This window comes from Notothenia coriiceps, unplaced genomic scaffold, assembly GCF_000735185.1.
Source record: "Notothenia coriiceps isolate Sejong01 unplaced genomic scaffold, NC01 NC01_scaffold00017853, whole genome shotgun sequence".
In the NCBI taxonomy this organism is placed as follows: Eukaryota; Metazoa; Chordata; class Actinopteri; order Perciformes; family Nototheniidae; genus Notothenia; species Notothenia coriiceps.
The window spans coordinates 444,655-459,989 of record NW_011350554.1 but is presented as its reverse complement, the minus strand read 5'-3'; the positions used below and the strand labels follow the sequence as shown (position 1 = coordinate 459,989).

The following is a 15,335-nucleotide window of genomic DNA, read 5'->3' as shown; positions in this document are numbered from 1 at the left end:
TTTTGCACTTCCCTGCTCTGGCACAGATTGTTTCTAAACATAGGTTTTACACTCTCAAGGATCCATTACCTCTGGTGTCCAGACTCGAGGCCCTCTGACTGCTGTCCAGCTTCCATTTCTTGATCTTGAAGTAGGGACTGGCCCCTTCCAGACTAGCATGGCGCCGCAGTTTAGTGAAGAACTGCAGCACAGGCCCCTGGCTTCCTGCCGCATAAGGGGAACCCCCGCTCCTCACCAAGGCCCCTTCTCCAACACTAACACTGCTGCCTCGGCCCCGGGGCCCCGCTCCCATCATCTCGATCTGAGAGACGGAGGGAGAAACGCGTCAGAAAGAAAACCTGCCGTGACTTGTGGTGTGTGTGTGCGTGTGTGTGTAATCCCTTCTGACAGTGATGTCCCACACAGGCTTCCTTGTTTACCCATCAAACATCGCTGCTATTGGTCCTCCCTCGGGCTCCGTGACCCCATAATGTCCCTGTGGATGACTCCCTGGTTGACTGGCTCGAATAGCCGTTTGGTGTACTTTCTTGAGAAAATGCAGCACTCTACAAATGATTAACTCAACACAGTTCATTTTGACCTATGAACTGCATTTTTCCACAACACGAGCGCTAACAGGCGATTTGTATGCAGACTCACTTTTCTTGTTTTAATGACTGACAGCAGGAGATTCACCGTGTGGCCTACTTTTCTAAGACATTTCTTCAACAAAATTGTGACTAGTATTTATTACTTGATGTAATATATGTGACAGTAGTTGGAGGTAACTTACAGAGCTGGTTATTCGCCCTTTGGTGCCGAGAGCGATAGTGTTCTCACTGAAGCTGGTGTTCACCACTGAGTTCAGAGCATCTCCAGGGAGGGCACAGCTGGGATTGACACTCAGGCTGGTCAGCGCAGTTTGTGGTAGGGGGCAGAGCATCGGCTGTAGGATACAAAGACAAGGACATCTCTTTTACAGAGCTCTAATGTTTTTCCCACTTGTTCAAAATCGGTACTATAAATCTATTCCCATTTTTTTCCCATGTCTAAGTAAATATAAATATCAAGTTGCGATCCTGTCTCCAGCTGCCATCCTTACACAAATGTTCGAACACATAAATGTGAAATCAATGTGCTCAGCCTGTTGTAATGAGAGGGTCCTGATCCCTATGTTTGGCTACACGTGCGCCGACATTAGGGTTGATTCATCTTCTTGCCCCGTCCCGAGTGATTGATGTTCAAATTGACCCCAGTCAAGAATAACGATGCATTAGGGCTAATAGCAGGTTCGAGGCTGTCACCTGGAAGATGGAAAGTGCCGACTTAGCGACAGGACGAGTCGTCATGGTGATGCTGTTCTCGGCCGAATCGCACTCGTGGATGGTGACTATCTTGAGGGAGGGGGGAGGGATGTGGAGGTGTGTGAGCCGGGCGTTCTTCAGGTGGTGGAAGTCGCCCTCGGTCAGAGTGTACCTGAGGAGAACAACATAGAGTTAAATTAAAGCGGACATTTTATTCAAATTGTTAAAACATTAAAGCATGTTTACATTCTTTAATGTTCAAAAAGCTCTTTATTTTTCTCATACTGCCTGTGCTGCAGCACCTCTTTTCACCCTCTGTCTGAAACCAGGGCCCAGTCTGCTCTGATTTGTTTGGTGGCCGGCTCTGTTGTGATTGGTCAATTGCTATGAGATGGCCTACCCCTTACAATAAGTGCATTCAACCATTAAGACAAATCTCAAAAGTAAGAATCCTGCAGGTACATTTCCTACCTATAAGCCCAACCAGATGAAGTGCTACTGCATTAGCTTCACGTAAAGCCAAATCCTTTGTAAGTGCTACATACAGAACATTATTTTTTTAGCAAAGATGCAGTCGAACAGGTGAGTTTTCAGTCTGCGACGGAATGTGTGGAGACTCTCTGTCCTGATATCACTAGGAAGCTCGAATCCATCATTTTGGAGCCAGGATATCAACGACATACAATATGTTTGAGCGCTAGCCAATAGAAGCTCAAGTGTTACATAGTGATATCACTATGTACATTAGTTAACAAAGGAGTCCAATCAAGGCATTTCATGCACGCATTTGCATGCACAGGAAAGATAACCCCCATAAAAAGCACAATAGGGCCTTTTTAAAGCCTCTTAAGATTAGCCATAAGTTGCATGCACTCTCAATAAGTCTTAACTCATGAAGCTTATCCTTGCACAAGAGGCAAAAAGACACAGGGGGAATATCTGACTTCAGAACGATCAGAGCTAAACTGGATTTAGCATTTAGCAACACTGAATCCCTTTGAAGCATTTGCATATCATGCTCAGGGCTCTAAGAGAAAAGCAGGGCAGGGAAATAATGGGAAAGGGTGACAGTTCCTTGTGCCCGTAGCATACATAATGCACTCTGAATTCATTATTAACCCGTCCCTTAACCAGCATATAAGAGAGACGGAAACGGTTAAATGTGAAATTATTTGATCTCAGAAAGCAGTGGAGCTGGAGTGAATGGATTTTAAAGAAGGTTATACACTGATATAAAAATAGCAAATGTAGGCTTCTGTGTATGTTGGCTCTCTAACCTGCGGCCCTTCTCCTGGGCCTTCTTGCCATGATCGAAGAGCGCAGCCTCATTGAAGGAGACGCGACGGCCCATTGTTCCCGTGGAGAGGAAGCGCTCGGTCTCCTGGTCGTGAAAGCTGGCCATTGACATGCATTCGGACTCATCCACCCTGATGGTGATTTCTACCGGAGAACAAGGGGAAAAAGACAGGGGAGGTAGACGGTTAATTAAATAGGAACGTGCGTATAGGAAGATCGAGATGTCATTGTTAGTGTTCAAGACATTACTTAAAGTAAATGTGACTTTTATCAGCTCAACTACCGTAGTTCTCTAAGCCAGACCTAAATATCTCAACAGCATTCATGTTACCTAAAGGATGAAGCCTACTGACTGATGATCTCCTGACTTTCCCCAAGCTTCACCAGCAAGTCAACAATTTCAATCATTCAGTGAAATATTTGAACATATTTAAACAGTTCAAGGTTTCACTGGTCAAATTGACTTTGGTTTTAAAGCAAAGATAATCAGAGATCTCTGCTTTGTGCTTAGTTCAAGTTAGCAAACATGCTTAGGCTAATCTAAAATGCTAAACATTACTCATGCTAATGTTAGCATATTAGCAGTAAAGCCTCACAGATCTTCTACCATAGATGTTCACATTTTGTATGTGAACTTCGGACCACATAATAGAAGTTTTAATTGATATGTGACAGGATTTACAAGACTTATTTTCAGTCTGTCGTAAATGGGCGTTCCATGTGGAGATCAAGGGGTTCAGGTGTTAGGGTTAGTGTTGCATGCCATTCCTCATCACTTTCAACTGTGATATAAGGCATGATATCATACAGGAAAAACAATTGTAATATGTTCCATGTAAGCCCTTTACACTGACTATAAGTGAAGCGAAGCCTCTGATGTTCAGACACCTCTGTAGAGAGTGACTGGTAATATGACAAACTGCTGACTAAAATAAATGAAAGAAAAAAGCCTGACAAAAGCAGTTTGGTGCCAAATGGATACTTTCCTTTACTCAATCATTTTTATCTGAGATCTGAGTGCATCTACTGGTCCCAAAATGGGTTCCAGGAGCGGCACAGCTACTTAAACTCATTGGGTTGAGATCGCAACATTGTAATGCAATGGACGTTACACTTTGTGCTGACGAGATACAAATATCCCTGCTTCCATCAATCCAATCCCTCAATCTCCATTACTCCTCCCTCTCTCGGTTACTTGCCTTTTTTTTTTTTATCTGCTTCCTTATCCCTCCCCCCTCCCTTCCTTGTTTCCTCTTTGTCCTTTTTTCTCTTACCATGGGTGGGCTGAGACTCCTCCACGTAGGTGGTGTTGGTTTTCTCAGGGTCATCGCTGGCCCTGGGGCACACAGAAACATTCAGATCAATGCTGTGACATGATCACCACTGAAGTCTGGCTTTCATCTGTCCAACCCGACTGATGTGGGCAGCAGCCACATGTGGGGCCACAGTACAAAGCTTTGTGATCCGCTGCGTTGCTGTGGACATTTCTGTTCAATGATTGAAAATCCAGGCATAAGGACAATAAGTCTACATTTTCACCACGTTATTTTTCTAAACGGCTGGCTGTATAATCAATGAGGGCCTAAATCATTGATAGTAACTTGATAACCTCTTGAACTGATAATGCATGGTGCTGTATTGGATTCTAAAGTTCCATTCATCTTAAGTTGCAGAGAAAAAACACACATTAAAGGTCACATTGTTAAAAGGGATGAATAACGCTTCCTTCTTTAAGTATATCCACTCTTTAAACCTCCCTGTGTCAACTTCTTTGACTGCCGCAGACTCTCAATGGAAGAGTTTTTAATCCCGTACCCAGGAAGTAATTTACGAGGCATAAAAAAAGAAAGCTCTTTCCAGACATTTCATCCTATCTGATTTTATTTAGCAGAGCTATGTGTCTGTGCTTGTATTTGTGACTTGAGGGATTTCTCCGTCCACCTCGATCTCTGTTTCTTCTCGTCTCTCATTTCCTCTGTTGCTTCCTCATACTGTGTGTGTGTTCTCTCTGTGCACACACCTGGTTCGGTGGAGATGTGGGATTAATCACCGCCGATGGCTGCTATGAAATCTCATTACACTCATCATTTGTACCGGTCTGCCCGATTCGCCTTTTCCCTGCTCAGCCTCTGTGCTATCGCTTTATCTGCATCTAGTTGGTGTGCACTCATATATTCAAGTGTACTTGATGATGCGTGCTGCTGTAGTGAGGGACAAAGCATCTGGAGGGTAGCTATGTTACTGCTGAATAAACACAGATGAATCACAAATAGATGGGCATGAATATTGAATGTATTTCCAGCAAGGTGTTTTTACAACAGCCCCACAGAGGGTCCTGACACTCAGCCGAGTTGCTTCATGCACTAGATGCAGCCTGTTGTCCTGGTTTAACAGCATCTCTAACTATATAGGGTTGCATTATCTGCTCTACCACTTACTGCAAAACAGCTCGAGATGATTTAATCTGTTTCGTGGATCACTGCTTAATGGAATCGTCCTGAAGATGTGTTCGGGATTCACCATATGGAGCAAAGTGGACAGGAAGTAGTTAGCTTCATTTGAAACTGAATGAGCCTGATCTATTATGCAGGTAAACACATTCAACATAAGTGCCATGCTCTCTATAAATAGTAAATGCATATGAGCACAGGAAGAGCAGTCTCTGTTGGTCAACTGTGTGTGTGTGTGTGTGTGTGTGTGTGTGTGTGTGTGTGTGTGTGTGTGTGCAGCACTGTAAAAAAGCACCACCTGTACATCCACAAAGGCGGCCTTGTTAAGCAAAGCAGGAATGGTGTGGCTATCTTTATTAGAATGTGAAGCACTTTTTTTTAATAAGTCCACTGCTCATTGGTCTTCACTGTTGCTTAGCTTTGATCCTATACTTCTTAACTCTTCACAAGTCACTCTAGTTAAGTGAAGTGCTGGAATCCTGAATGTTATGGATGTTTTTTTGCATCGTACCTGGCACAGAATTGGCCTCCTCTGCGGCAGGTGATGAGGAGGACAGAGATGAAGATCAACGTTCCTACCAGGAGGATGGACAGGATCACCAGGAGGAGCACGTAGCCATCCTGCTGCTCCTCAGCCTCAAATGGGATCTCCTGAAATACACAGAGGAGGGCAAAATGGATAGTTAGATTATTAGTAACATCTATTCCTTTCCTATTATCAATAGTCCGCAGTGAAAAGGTCTATATATATATATATATATATGTTACTTTATTGTACTGTACCGACGGACCTGCTAACTGGTATAGTTGACTCATTACAGTCGTAGGCAGTGAAAGAGAGAGGTAGGTGATGACCTGAGCTGAATGTGTACATTAAATGCGCTGGTTCAAAAGGGACAACCAAACACTTCCCACATAAGCACTCTACCTTCTGAAGCTTTTCGCTGATGCTTACTGCAGCAACTCTCAGTTGTCAAAGGATTATTTTCCAAAAAAAGTCTAAAAATGTGACTGCCTCTCAACACAGTGTTTACGGAAAGAGTGGAGCAAAAACATTTTACATTTAACATCCTTTGTGTATTTCCGATGTGTGTACTAGATATAACTTGCTCTCTTTTTAGAAAATAAAAAAACACAATACCAGATAAACAAGCTCTGAATATGCCATTCCTATCGCGACATAGGAAGTGCAGCCAAGGCTTAACGACATCACTGTGCAGCTGTTTTACCTTCCCAGTCACACGGTGCAGCTTAAAGGATTGATTTAGCACCACTGGCTGGTTGGCCTGCATAAAGTAAATCTATAAATGCAACAGTGAAATGAATCATTAAAGGCCAATGCTATTAACCCGTCTACAGTGTACCTGAGCTATGGCAAAGCCCTCCCAGGGAGGATAGCAGCTTAGTGAATTAACCACCCAGGGCGCACCGGTAGAGGCTCTATCTTATCTATAGTTACGATTTACAGATAGTTTTTCAAGCATGAACACGTTTCAACAGAGGAGGATATGTTGAAAGCCCTCCCTCTTTGTTCATTGGAAAAAACGTTGTACAATCCATCATGTCAGCTCACACAAAAGCAGATGGAAAGACATTTCTGATGAACCCATGATTTTCACTACCTAAATAGGATTTTATAAAAAGGACATTTTTGTCAATATCATTCGGTAGGTAGCATTGTGCCTCCATCTGTACATGTACATAACATTGAGCCCAAGGTAACATGATTTATGAAGATTTAAATCAGTGAATGATAAATAAAAAGGTGAAATGAATTGTATGTATGATGAATGAAAAGTTACACACAAAACATTTCTCTCTGTCGACTCCGTAATCTTTTTTATTATTTTATTTAGCAGGGTCCACATTTTTAATTCCGCAATTTTATTTAGTGCAGAGTTTATTTGTTTATTAATAAATTGTCCTTTTGATGTATTCATTTCAACACTTTACAGTTGAATATTCCTTATTTATTTAATTTTAAAAAGCAAAATGTTTTTCCCAAGTTCCTTGATGCCCATGTATACATGCCCATGTATGCTACAGAACAGGTATTTGAATGGTTTAGTTGGTCATGAGGCGTGTGGTGCAGTGGGTTGAACGTTGGTGTTCGGATCAGGGGGTCACTGGTTCAAACCCCACTGCAGTCAGCATGTCGTTGTGTCCCTGGGCAAGACACTTCAGCCCAAATTGCTCCTGTGGGGATTGCCCACAGTATTATTGAGTATGTAAGTCGCTTTGGATAAAAGAATCTAACAAGTGACATGACATGTCATGAGTTGGAGGGTAGAGAACAACAGCAGGCCTTGCCCTTTTATTGGAGTAAACAATGTAATGTCAAGAAAACAGTCTTTAATTATCATCACGATGACCCTTTAGCGACACCATAGATGTTATAGTGTTATTCTGAGGAAGTACAGCAAGTGTTAATGATCTCTACATTCTGAAGTCACATTTTAAAATTTGTCTGCGAGGGGAAATTAAATAAAATTATGAATTATGTCAGGTCCAGGTCAGGATGTTCTCCATTAGCCAGTCAATTGGCCGGAAGAGAATATGAGGGGAAAGTATGGTTCTGGTGGTGAGCTGGACACAACACACACAAACAGGAAGTTAAAGAATAAGCCAGTGGCGAAAGGCAGACTTACTGTGGAGTTTTCTGGTAGGATGTTCCAGAAGGTAGACTCATTGCTCATGGTCCAGGCCAACTAGAGAGTCCCCCTGAGAGATAACAGACACACACAAACACACAGAGGAAATGACTGTTACCGGAGCTGTTTATCAAAACACAAAGTCAACCACAAGAGACACTGCGATTCATCTGTGATAATAAATCCACACATTCACATGTCAACGTAAAGCCAAACCTCTGTGAATGTATAGGATAAAGAATGCCTTCCATTATTGATGCCTGGTGTGTGGTAACACACTGTATGAAGTGATTGAAGATGCTCTTTGCTGCAGAAAAATCCTGTTGCATCTAACAGCCATGAAAGACTGCAAGACGAATCAGAAACAAAACGTATGTATGTACGTACGGCGTGTGTTGTGCGCATGCTTTGAATCCCACAGAATATACATATAAATCGTAGCATCTCAGCTGCAAATCATCACCCATGTAATTCCATATCAGCCTGAAGACTCTCCATCTGCCTCCCACACACACAGAGAAACACAGAACAGAGAGAAACAGCAGCTCTTATTAAACACTAGCTCCAGCAGTTCCACTAGCGCTGCTGCTGCTATGCGTTTGCTTTTACAGATCATGGCCATTAATACAGCTATTGCTGCAGCAAACGCCCACATACACACACCCTGGTTAGATCTACTCACCCAGCAGGGTAGTAGATACATGCCAGCAGCACTCAGCGCTCCTTGCTTGCCTGCCAGATACTGCAGCACTCAACTTCAGCACCACAACCTGTAAGCTATTGCCGAGCTGTTTGTGGAAAGCCTGTCTAACTCCCTGCATCTAGCGTCCAAGCATGAAAACAGTTACTGGAAACACATCAGGCTGTGACCAGAATGCTTTCCCTTGCAGTACTGTACCACATCCTGCTCTTTTACCAGCCCAGTGTCTTACCCTGATGGAGGGCAGTGCGCAGCAGCAGCTCTGGATGTGTGTGTCAGGAGTCTCTTCCTCAGCTCCCTTGCTGCATCCTCAGTCACCTCAGCCCAAGCAGCACGACTGAGCCTGAGCAGCAGTGATCCCCTTCAGGGCTGGCCCACTGGCCCCGGAGCAACAGGACGGCAAAGCTTCATGGCTGATAACAAACATACGGCAGAACGATTGGTTAATTATTCAGTTTGTGTGGATAGGTTTGCATAAGAGCTTGCATTCAACAAATGCACTACACAGATCTCTGACAGGCTACTAGTTGAATAGTGATGATCATGGAAATACTGTTTTTCATTCAAGAGAGAACATTTTTCTTTGAAGAATTCCTTCAACATTTGGAAAACCAAAAATACTTCACTGTATCATTATAATGCAATAATATAGCTGATAACAAGTTAGAGATGCCTAACAGTCTTTTACCATTATTCAGTGTTGTAAAGCTTTAGGGAATATAGGAAGAAATGTGTAAGTATGAAAATATAGTCTTGTACTTTTTAAACATTTCTTACTTCCATGCAATCCCTGAAGATTTCTATATTGATGGTTGGCTGAGCAGATGGTAATATCCCTTCATGCTTCACAACATTTCCGTATATCTATGCCAGCTGCATGACTATACTGGGTATCGTTTTCGCTTTGAGTAGCCTTTTATATTTCGTCCCACTCCCATCATACCCAAAGTACTCCCTGGAACAGAATATGAGTGCTATGGTAATTTGAGACCTTGTAATAACCTGTTTAAAATGAGAAATGCTGCACAAATAAACCATGCCGTTTCTTATTTCTCGGTAGTCGATACTGCAATGTGTTTTCCTCCCGGAACAAATAATGAGCTTCGCCTCTGGCAGCTGTTTCCTCATGGAGGTTTGAGTGATAAAATCTACTGCGAGAAGACAACATCTCATCACATTACGAGATGAAATGGAGCCGATAGTAAAGTTTAAAAACGGATGAAAAGCAGGTAGCCTACACTCCCAGCTGCGCAGTGAGGTTAATAAAAATGCCATCTTGATATTTCACAGGCGCCTATGATTTCCATCAGTCCGGTGACACCGACAGAGGAGGTAGCACACGGTTTGAATTGGCTGCACAAACACACACACGAGCAGGCATGAAGCAGGGGAAGCACTCACCTAAACAACCGACCGGGTCCATACAGGGGTGGAGGGCCAAAGCCAATAACGCGGAACTCTTCTGTGGATATTTTAATGTGGATTTTAAAGCTAAAAGTATTTATGAATGAAACCCCACTGCTTAAGACACACCCACCACCCAGTCAGAGGAGCACCACGTGACGCAAGGAGAGGAGTAGAGCCTTGATGAAGGGCTTCTCCAAATTAGCCTCATGCTCAGTCAGTCATACACAGACAGGGTTGCTGGTTCGGGGGCGTAAGGGTGTCTCACGAATGTAAACTATGAGTACAATTATTTTATTATTTGTGTATTTTACAGTCACTCTTGCAGAAGTGGGAAACATAGTAAAGCAGTTCATACAGTGTCTATCTGTATGTAGGTTTATTTTATTTATTTTTTAACGCCATAAAAGTTTTCTCTCGTCCATGCAGTGGCATACAAAAGAGAAACAATAACTTGTTCCAATATCAAAGTATTAGATCACTATCTGTTGCCTATCTTGTATAATAACACGTGGGGTTAGCGCCATCTCCTGGTGTAAATTGTGCACTAGCTTATTAAACGAAGAAACAGTAAATGTGGTAAGAGAAGTTTGGCCAAATACATTACCCCTCCCAATGTTTACAGACGACGGTCTTCTCCAAATATTGGTTACTAAACGTTTTTCGATGTAAACCAGTCTATGATGTAAACCAAGAAATTATTGAAACCGAAACTGTTTTGTGTTTGTTCTACTCTCTGCAGTTCCTGAAGCCTAGTTTATCTAGAGAATACAACAGTACTTACTTGTTTTTAATATGCTGCTAACCATATCATGAATGGCCGTCTAAACTCGACTAGCTTCATACTATTGCTAAACTCACAAACTCATACAAAATAACTAACCTCAGCCTGACCTTTCAAAGACTTCACTACCCTGCATCCTTTGCGCACACCGCAAAGCCTTATGGGAAGGTTAAGAACGTCCTTGTCCTACCAAGCTCACACCGACTGGCTTCACGCAAGAGGATCTCTGTCATTCAGTTGAACTTGATTAAAATCCTGTTTTCAGACATGATGGCAGCACGAATTCTCCGCCGGGCTCTCCCCGTGGTGAGGCAGGCTCGCTCCTACGCCGATGTGGTTTCCACTGGCCCGCAGATGTCCTTCACTTTTGCCACCCCGACAAAGGTAACAGCGAGGTTCCACAGGCCCTGCTAGCTACACGGCTAACTTAGTTTCACGTTGAATTGCTCCACAGTAACGTGCGCCTCTCAGTCAATAGGCAGTGTTGTAATAATGTGTAGGGTTGTAATCATTGTTAGTATGCATGGTGTACTTCGTGTGGCATGCATGCAGACAACAGGAGCGTGCACTGTTGGTAGAGGATTTAGCATAGCTCGCTAATGATAGCATACATAGCTGTCATTCACAGTCTTTGACCAGCAGTGTGACAAAGTAACGTTATACTTTGCGAAAAGGATACCACGCGTTTCTATAAGCTAACGTGGGATATATGTCTTTATGTTTGTCATTTTATTGTCTTAACTTTATATGACATCCATTGTGAAACCACCACTCAGCAAGAGAGGTAAATGCTGTCTAACCTTGAGATGCATTTCACATTTCTGAATTCAATCCACTGTTCCTGCTGTTTTACACATGGTTTCATGTCTAGCTTTCATTCTGCTGCGGGTCTAATTCATTCATTCCATAAAAAAAAAAACGTTTAATCCTTCAAAATGTATGCATAATAATGTTGCATTAAAATGACTATGGAAGTATCATATTACAATTGCTATTGATATGCTCTGTTCCATTTCTAATTCTGCAGTTTCCAGTCTGACAGCTGCATATTTGATCAGACACTGATTTCAACCGTTGCAGTGAACTCTATAAATGAATTAATGTCTCATCCTCTGTCTCCACTCTACAGGTGTTTTTCAAAGAAGCCAGTGTGAAACAGGTCGACGTGCCCACACTCAACGGTGTGTTCGGTATCCTTCCTGCCCACGTACCCACCCTGCAGGTGCTCCGGCCCGGCGTTGTCACAATCTTCAATGATGACGGTTCTGCTACCAAATACTTCGGTAAGATTTTACTTTCCAGCACCCAAAGAGTAAGGTCAGTCCTTAACCTAATTTCTCATCTCCTGCTGGTAACATTTCTGTATGTCTCTAAACACTGACCTCTATGTGTAGGAAAACAGCAAGCAACGATGCTTTTGTTTTTTTACACTTAACCAAAAAGTAAATGCAAGCATAAATATCTATTGGATGCTTACAGTAGTAGATGTATGTACGCTTGATTATGTTTACCTCTATGACTCTTGGCACTAGTTTTTTTAATTGTTTAAGTCATTAAAGGTCTAAATGATGTCAGTCATACTCAAGAGAAGCTTGTGTACTACTACTTGAACACCAAACCCCACAACTATCAGACTAGACCACACATTTAGAAATACAAATGTTTATTAATTATCTGTCTGAAAAGTGGAAACATAAGTGGTTTTCACTGTATTCAAAGCTAAGTTACTTGCAGCTGATTCTGATAGTAAATAACTCACCTGGATATGACGATGATATTTCTGTGTTTCAGACTCATGGATGCTGTTTTTAGGAAATGCTAACAAAAAAATAAAATGTATCTTTATTAAAATCTTGGGTTCTATATGCGCCAAAGGTTAGATTATAGAAACCCTTGAGGAGAAAATACAATGTGGAACTGAAGCAAGCTGGAGAATTAGGCAGGATTGGTTTTAAAAACACTGAAGATGACTATGTTGGCATGTGTAGTAACACTGGTGTGTGTCTGTGTGTTCTCAGTGAGCAGTGGGTCAATAACAGTCAACGCTGATTCTTCAGTGCAACTGCTTGCGGAGGAGGCTGCTACTTTGGACCAGCTGGACATTGATGTGAGTATAATGTCAACCCCATGTTACGCCCAGACCTAGGGGAACCTAGACGCAGCATAAAATGCACTCTCCCCACTTTTCCCACTCCCAAGAACACGGAAGCCAAAACAGAGAAAGCGTTTGGTAAATTGATTTACCCATCCGAAGATTTAATCCGAGTGATGTTATTTTTTCTTTTCTGTCCAGGCACATTCCGGACATTCACCGCCAACGCGCGTCGTATCGAGTCCAATGTTTATTTCGTGTCGATAACACCGTTTGTAACACACAACGAACAAATTAAAAATAAACATTTTTTACAGTCATTTCGAATTCCTTATTTCTATAAAAAACAATAGATTTGCACAAGTGGACGAAGAAAACTCGTTCAACCTTAGCTGCCCTTAGCTATTCTTGGCACTTAGACCTATAGGTACAAGTTTGCATGGGTAGGCATGAGTGCGTACTGAATTCACGTCCTTGATATAAGGAATTAATTACGTAGTTGATTTCATAGAGATTAGTAGTACTGAGACCAGCAAAATAATTACTACAAGTACCAGAAGAAGTCTAGACGTCATTTCACCGTCCGGTTTGTTCGACTGGGCAGTGTCGTTAAGTTCACACCATTAGTACTACTTGACTGTCGGTAATACAACGGTATGAGCACGTACAAACACCAGCAGCGGAGTGTCGTCACGTACATAAGACACTTCAGTTACACACAACATTAGTACTAATTGAGTGACTGAAGTCTATACTCCTTCCTACCGCAAATTCTATCGGTGGACACACCGGCCGTGTAGACCTCAATAGTAATTACTCTACTCAGTCCTATAAAACAAAGACTTTCATCTTAGGGACTACTCAGATCCTCTATGTGGGTTCATAAAGTCCAACGCTAAATAGACAACACCACTTAAATTTTAGTTTGTTTATTAAGTTGTTATATTTGTACCACTACGAAACGATAATTGAAATGATAACGGTACAGAATTAGAACACAGAACGGCTTTTAGACATACGAAAGAATACACTGTACTATACACTGTTTACACTAGCAACAGACGAAACCTATATTAATTTCAACAACAATTATAATAATACCTTACTCAATAGACCATTTACAAACACTAAAATTCTACTTATGACATACTATGTCAAGTCATTGATTTATTAACTATACCTTTAATTCAGGTTTTACTATAGATTTAAACGTAAACCTTATAACGGTTCATATGTACTACCCGGCATTTATTGTATTCCCGACTGAAATAAACTCAACCCACCCCTAGGTTTCTACTAACTACGTTACTCGTCGTTTACCCCACTTATGCACACTACAAGTGTTCCGGTATTTAGTATACAAAAAAGCGTCACTTTATTGGTCTTGCTCCAGGTGGTGAAAAAGCCTTCCCGGTTTGTACTAATTCACTACTGGTTGTATTACGAATCACCTACGTACCTAATGTTGGAAACCTAACGACCCTGACAGTCCAACAAACCGGTGACAGCTGACCATGACGTCTGATATCTTCTTCGTACTTGAGTAATTATCGAGTCGTCAGTCTTACTAAAACTCTCAAAATCAACTACCGTAATTAATCCATAACAAGGACGTAATTCAGTACGTACTCTATGATAATTAGGAACGATGTAATGACTATCAAGTACTTACATGATGTGGTTTACTTAAGTACGAAAAAAGTACGTAGCATTTCAGTACGTTACTAAGTACACTAGTACATGGGAATGGTATTTCACAATGGTACAGTACAGGAAACTTGTACTCAAAGGGGGTCCAATTTGGCTACGATCTGGTATTAGCTTTTTATTTCGAGTAGTGCCGCTTATTTAACTTCCATACGTTCTATATTTTTTTGTAAACAACTTATACACTAAATTCAATCACTTAAAACAATTAATTTATCTAAGCTTCATATCATCGTTAGACATCTTAAACCTTTTACTTTCCACAACCCATTAAATTACGAAGTACCCGATTACTTACCTTATTTAGGAAATCATATTTGATACAATACTACGAGTTCTTCTATAAATATAATTAGTATACCAGTATGACGGGCAATATTCACTCAACGCACGAAATCCATATGGTACCCACTCATTTCACCACAATGCTGGGACCAAGCATGTTCCAGTAAACACATAACCCGTCACAACAAGGGAGGAGGACACAGACACTCACAGCACACTCACACACCTTCATTCGTCCACCCACCGCCCCAATCGGCACTAATCGATGGAAGTTGGACGACTAACCAGGTGGACTTCTTCGTCCCCTCGTAAATTCGTCGCGGTACGTCAAGGAGGCAGCCGAGAGAGGCTATCTGACGAGAGGATGAGGGTTGGTGTAAAGCGACACTTACAGACTGGCACATGTACTTACGACATAAACATGGCATACGGCCAGGAAGAGAGCACCAACGTCTGACACATCTTTTTCGATGATCCTGGACAGAAAAACTCTGTGCGAAATAAAAAAGAAATCCTCCGTTTGCGGAAAGAAAAAGAAGACGCTATTAAACAAAAGACGGACAAAAACGTAACTCTATTCCATTCCTAAAACATGCAAATAAACAAGAGTAAACTATCCATTCTAAACCACCAATTTCCCGGACAAAAAAACACAGAAACGATGAGGCCACCCCACATTATAA

General features: G+C 41.9%; 2 protein-coding genes across 2 annotated transcripts in view; one reads left to right on the top strand and one right to left on the bottom strand.

Moving 5' to 3' along the window:
* The window catches only part of cbarpb (CACN subunit beta associated regulatory protein b), a 16,213-nt gene extending 6,329 nt beyond the window's left edge, over nt 1–9,884 (bottom strand). The window contains exons 1-9 of the mRNA XM_010777150.1: nt 9,782–9,884; nt 8,613–8,793; nt 7,678–7,750; nt 5,541–5,680; nt 3,854–3,915; nt 2,561–2,723; nt 1,284–1,455; nt 773–925; nt 70–301 (exon numbers count right to left, since the gene is read on the bottom strand). Coding sequence (XP_010775452.1) covers nt 70–301; nt 773–925; nt 1,284–1,455; nt 2,561–2,723; nt 3,854–3,915; nt 5,541–5,680; nt 7,678–7,725 — 970 coding nt within the window. The 5' untranslated portion in view covers nt 7,726–7,750; nt 8,613–8,793; nt 9,782–9,884. The remainder of the gene's footprint in view (nt 1–69; nt 302–772; nt 926–1,283; nt 1,456–2,560; nt 2,724–3,853; nt 3,916–5,540; nt 5,681–7,677; nt 7,751–8,612; nt 8,794–9,781) is intronic.
* An 829-nt stretch (nt 9,885–10,713) lies between these two features.
* Nucleotides 10,714–15,335, top strand: part of atp5f1d (ATP synthase F1 subunit delta) — a 6,957-nt gene continuing 2,335 nt past the window's right edge. Inside the window, exons 1-3 of the mRNA XM_010777148.1 lie at nt 10,714–10,952; nt 11,698–11,851; nt 12,587–12,675. Coding sequence (XP_010775450.1) covers nt 10,836–10,952; nt 11,698–11,851; nt 12,587–12,675 — 360 coding nt within the window. The 5' untranslated portion in view covers nt 10,714–10,835. The remainder of the gene's footprint in view (nt 10,953–11,697; nt 11,852–12,586; nt 12,676–15,335) is intronic.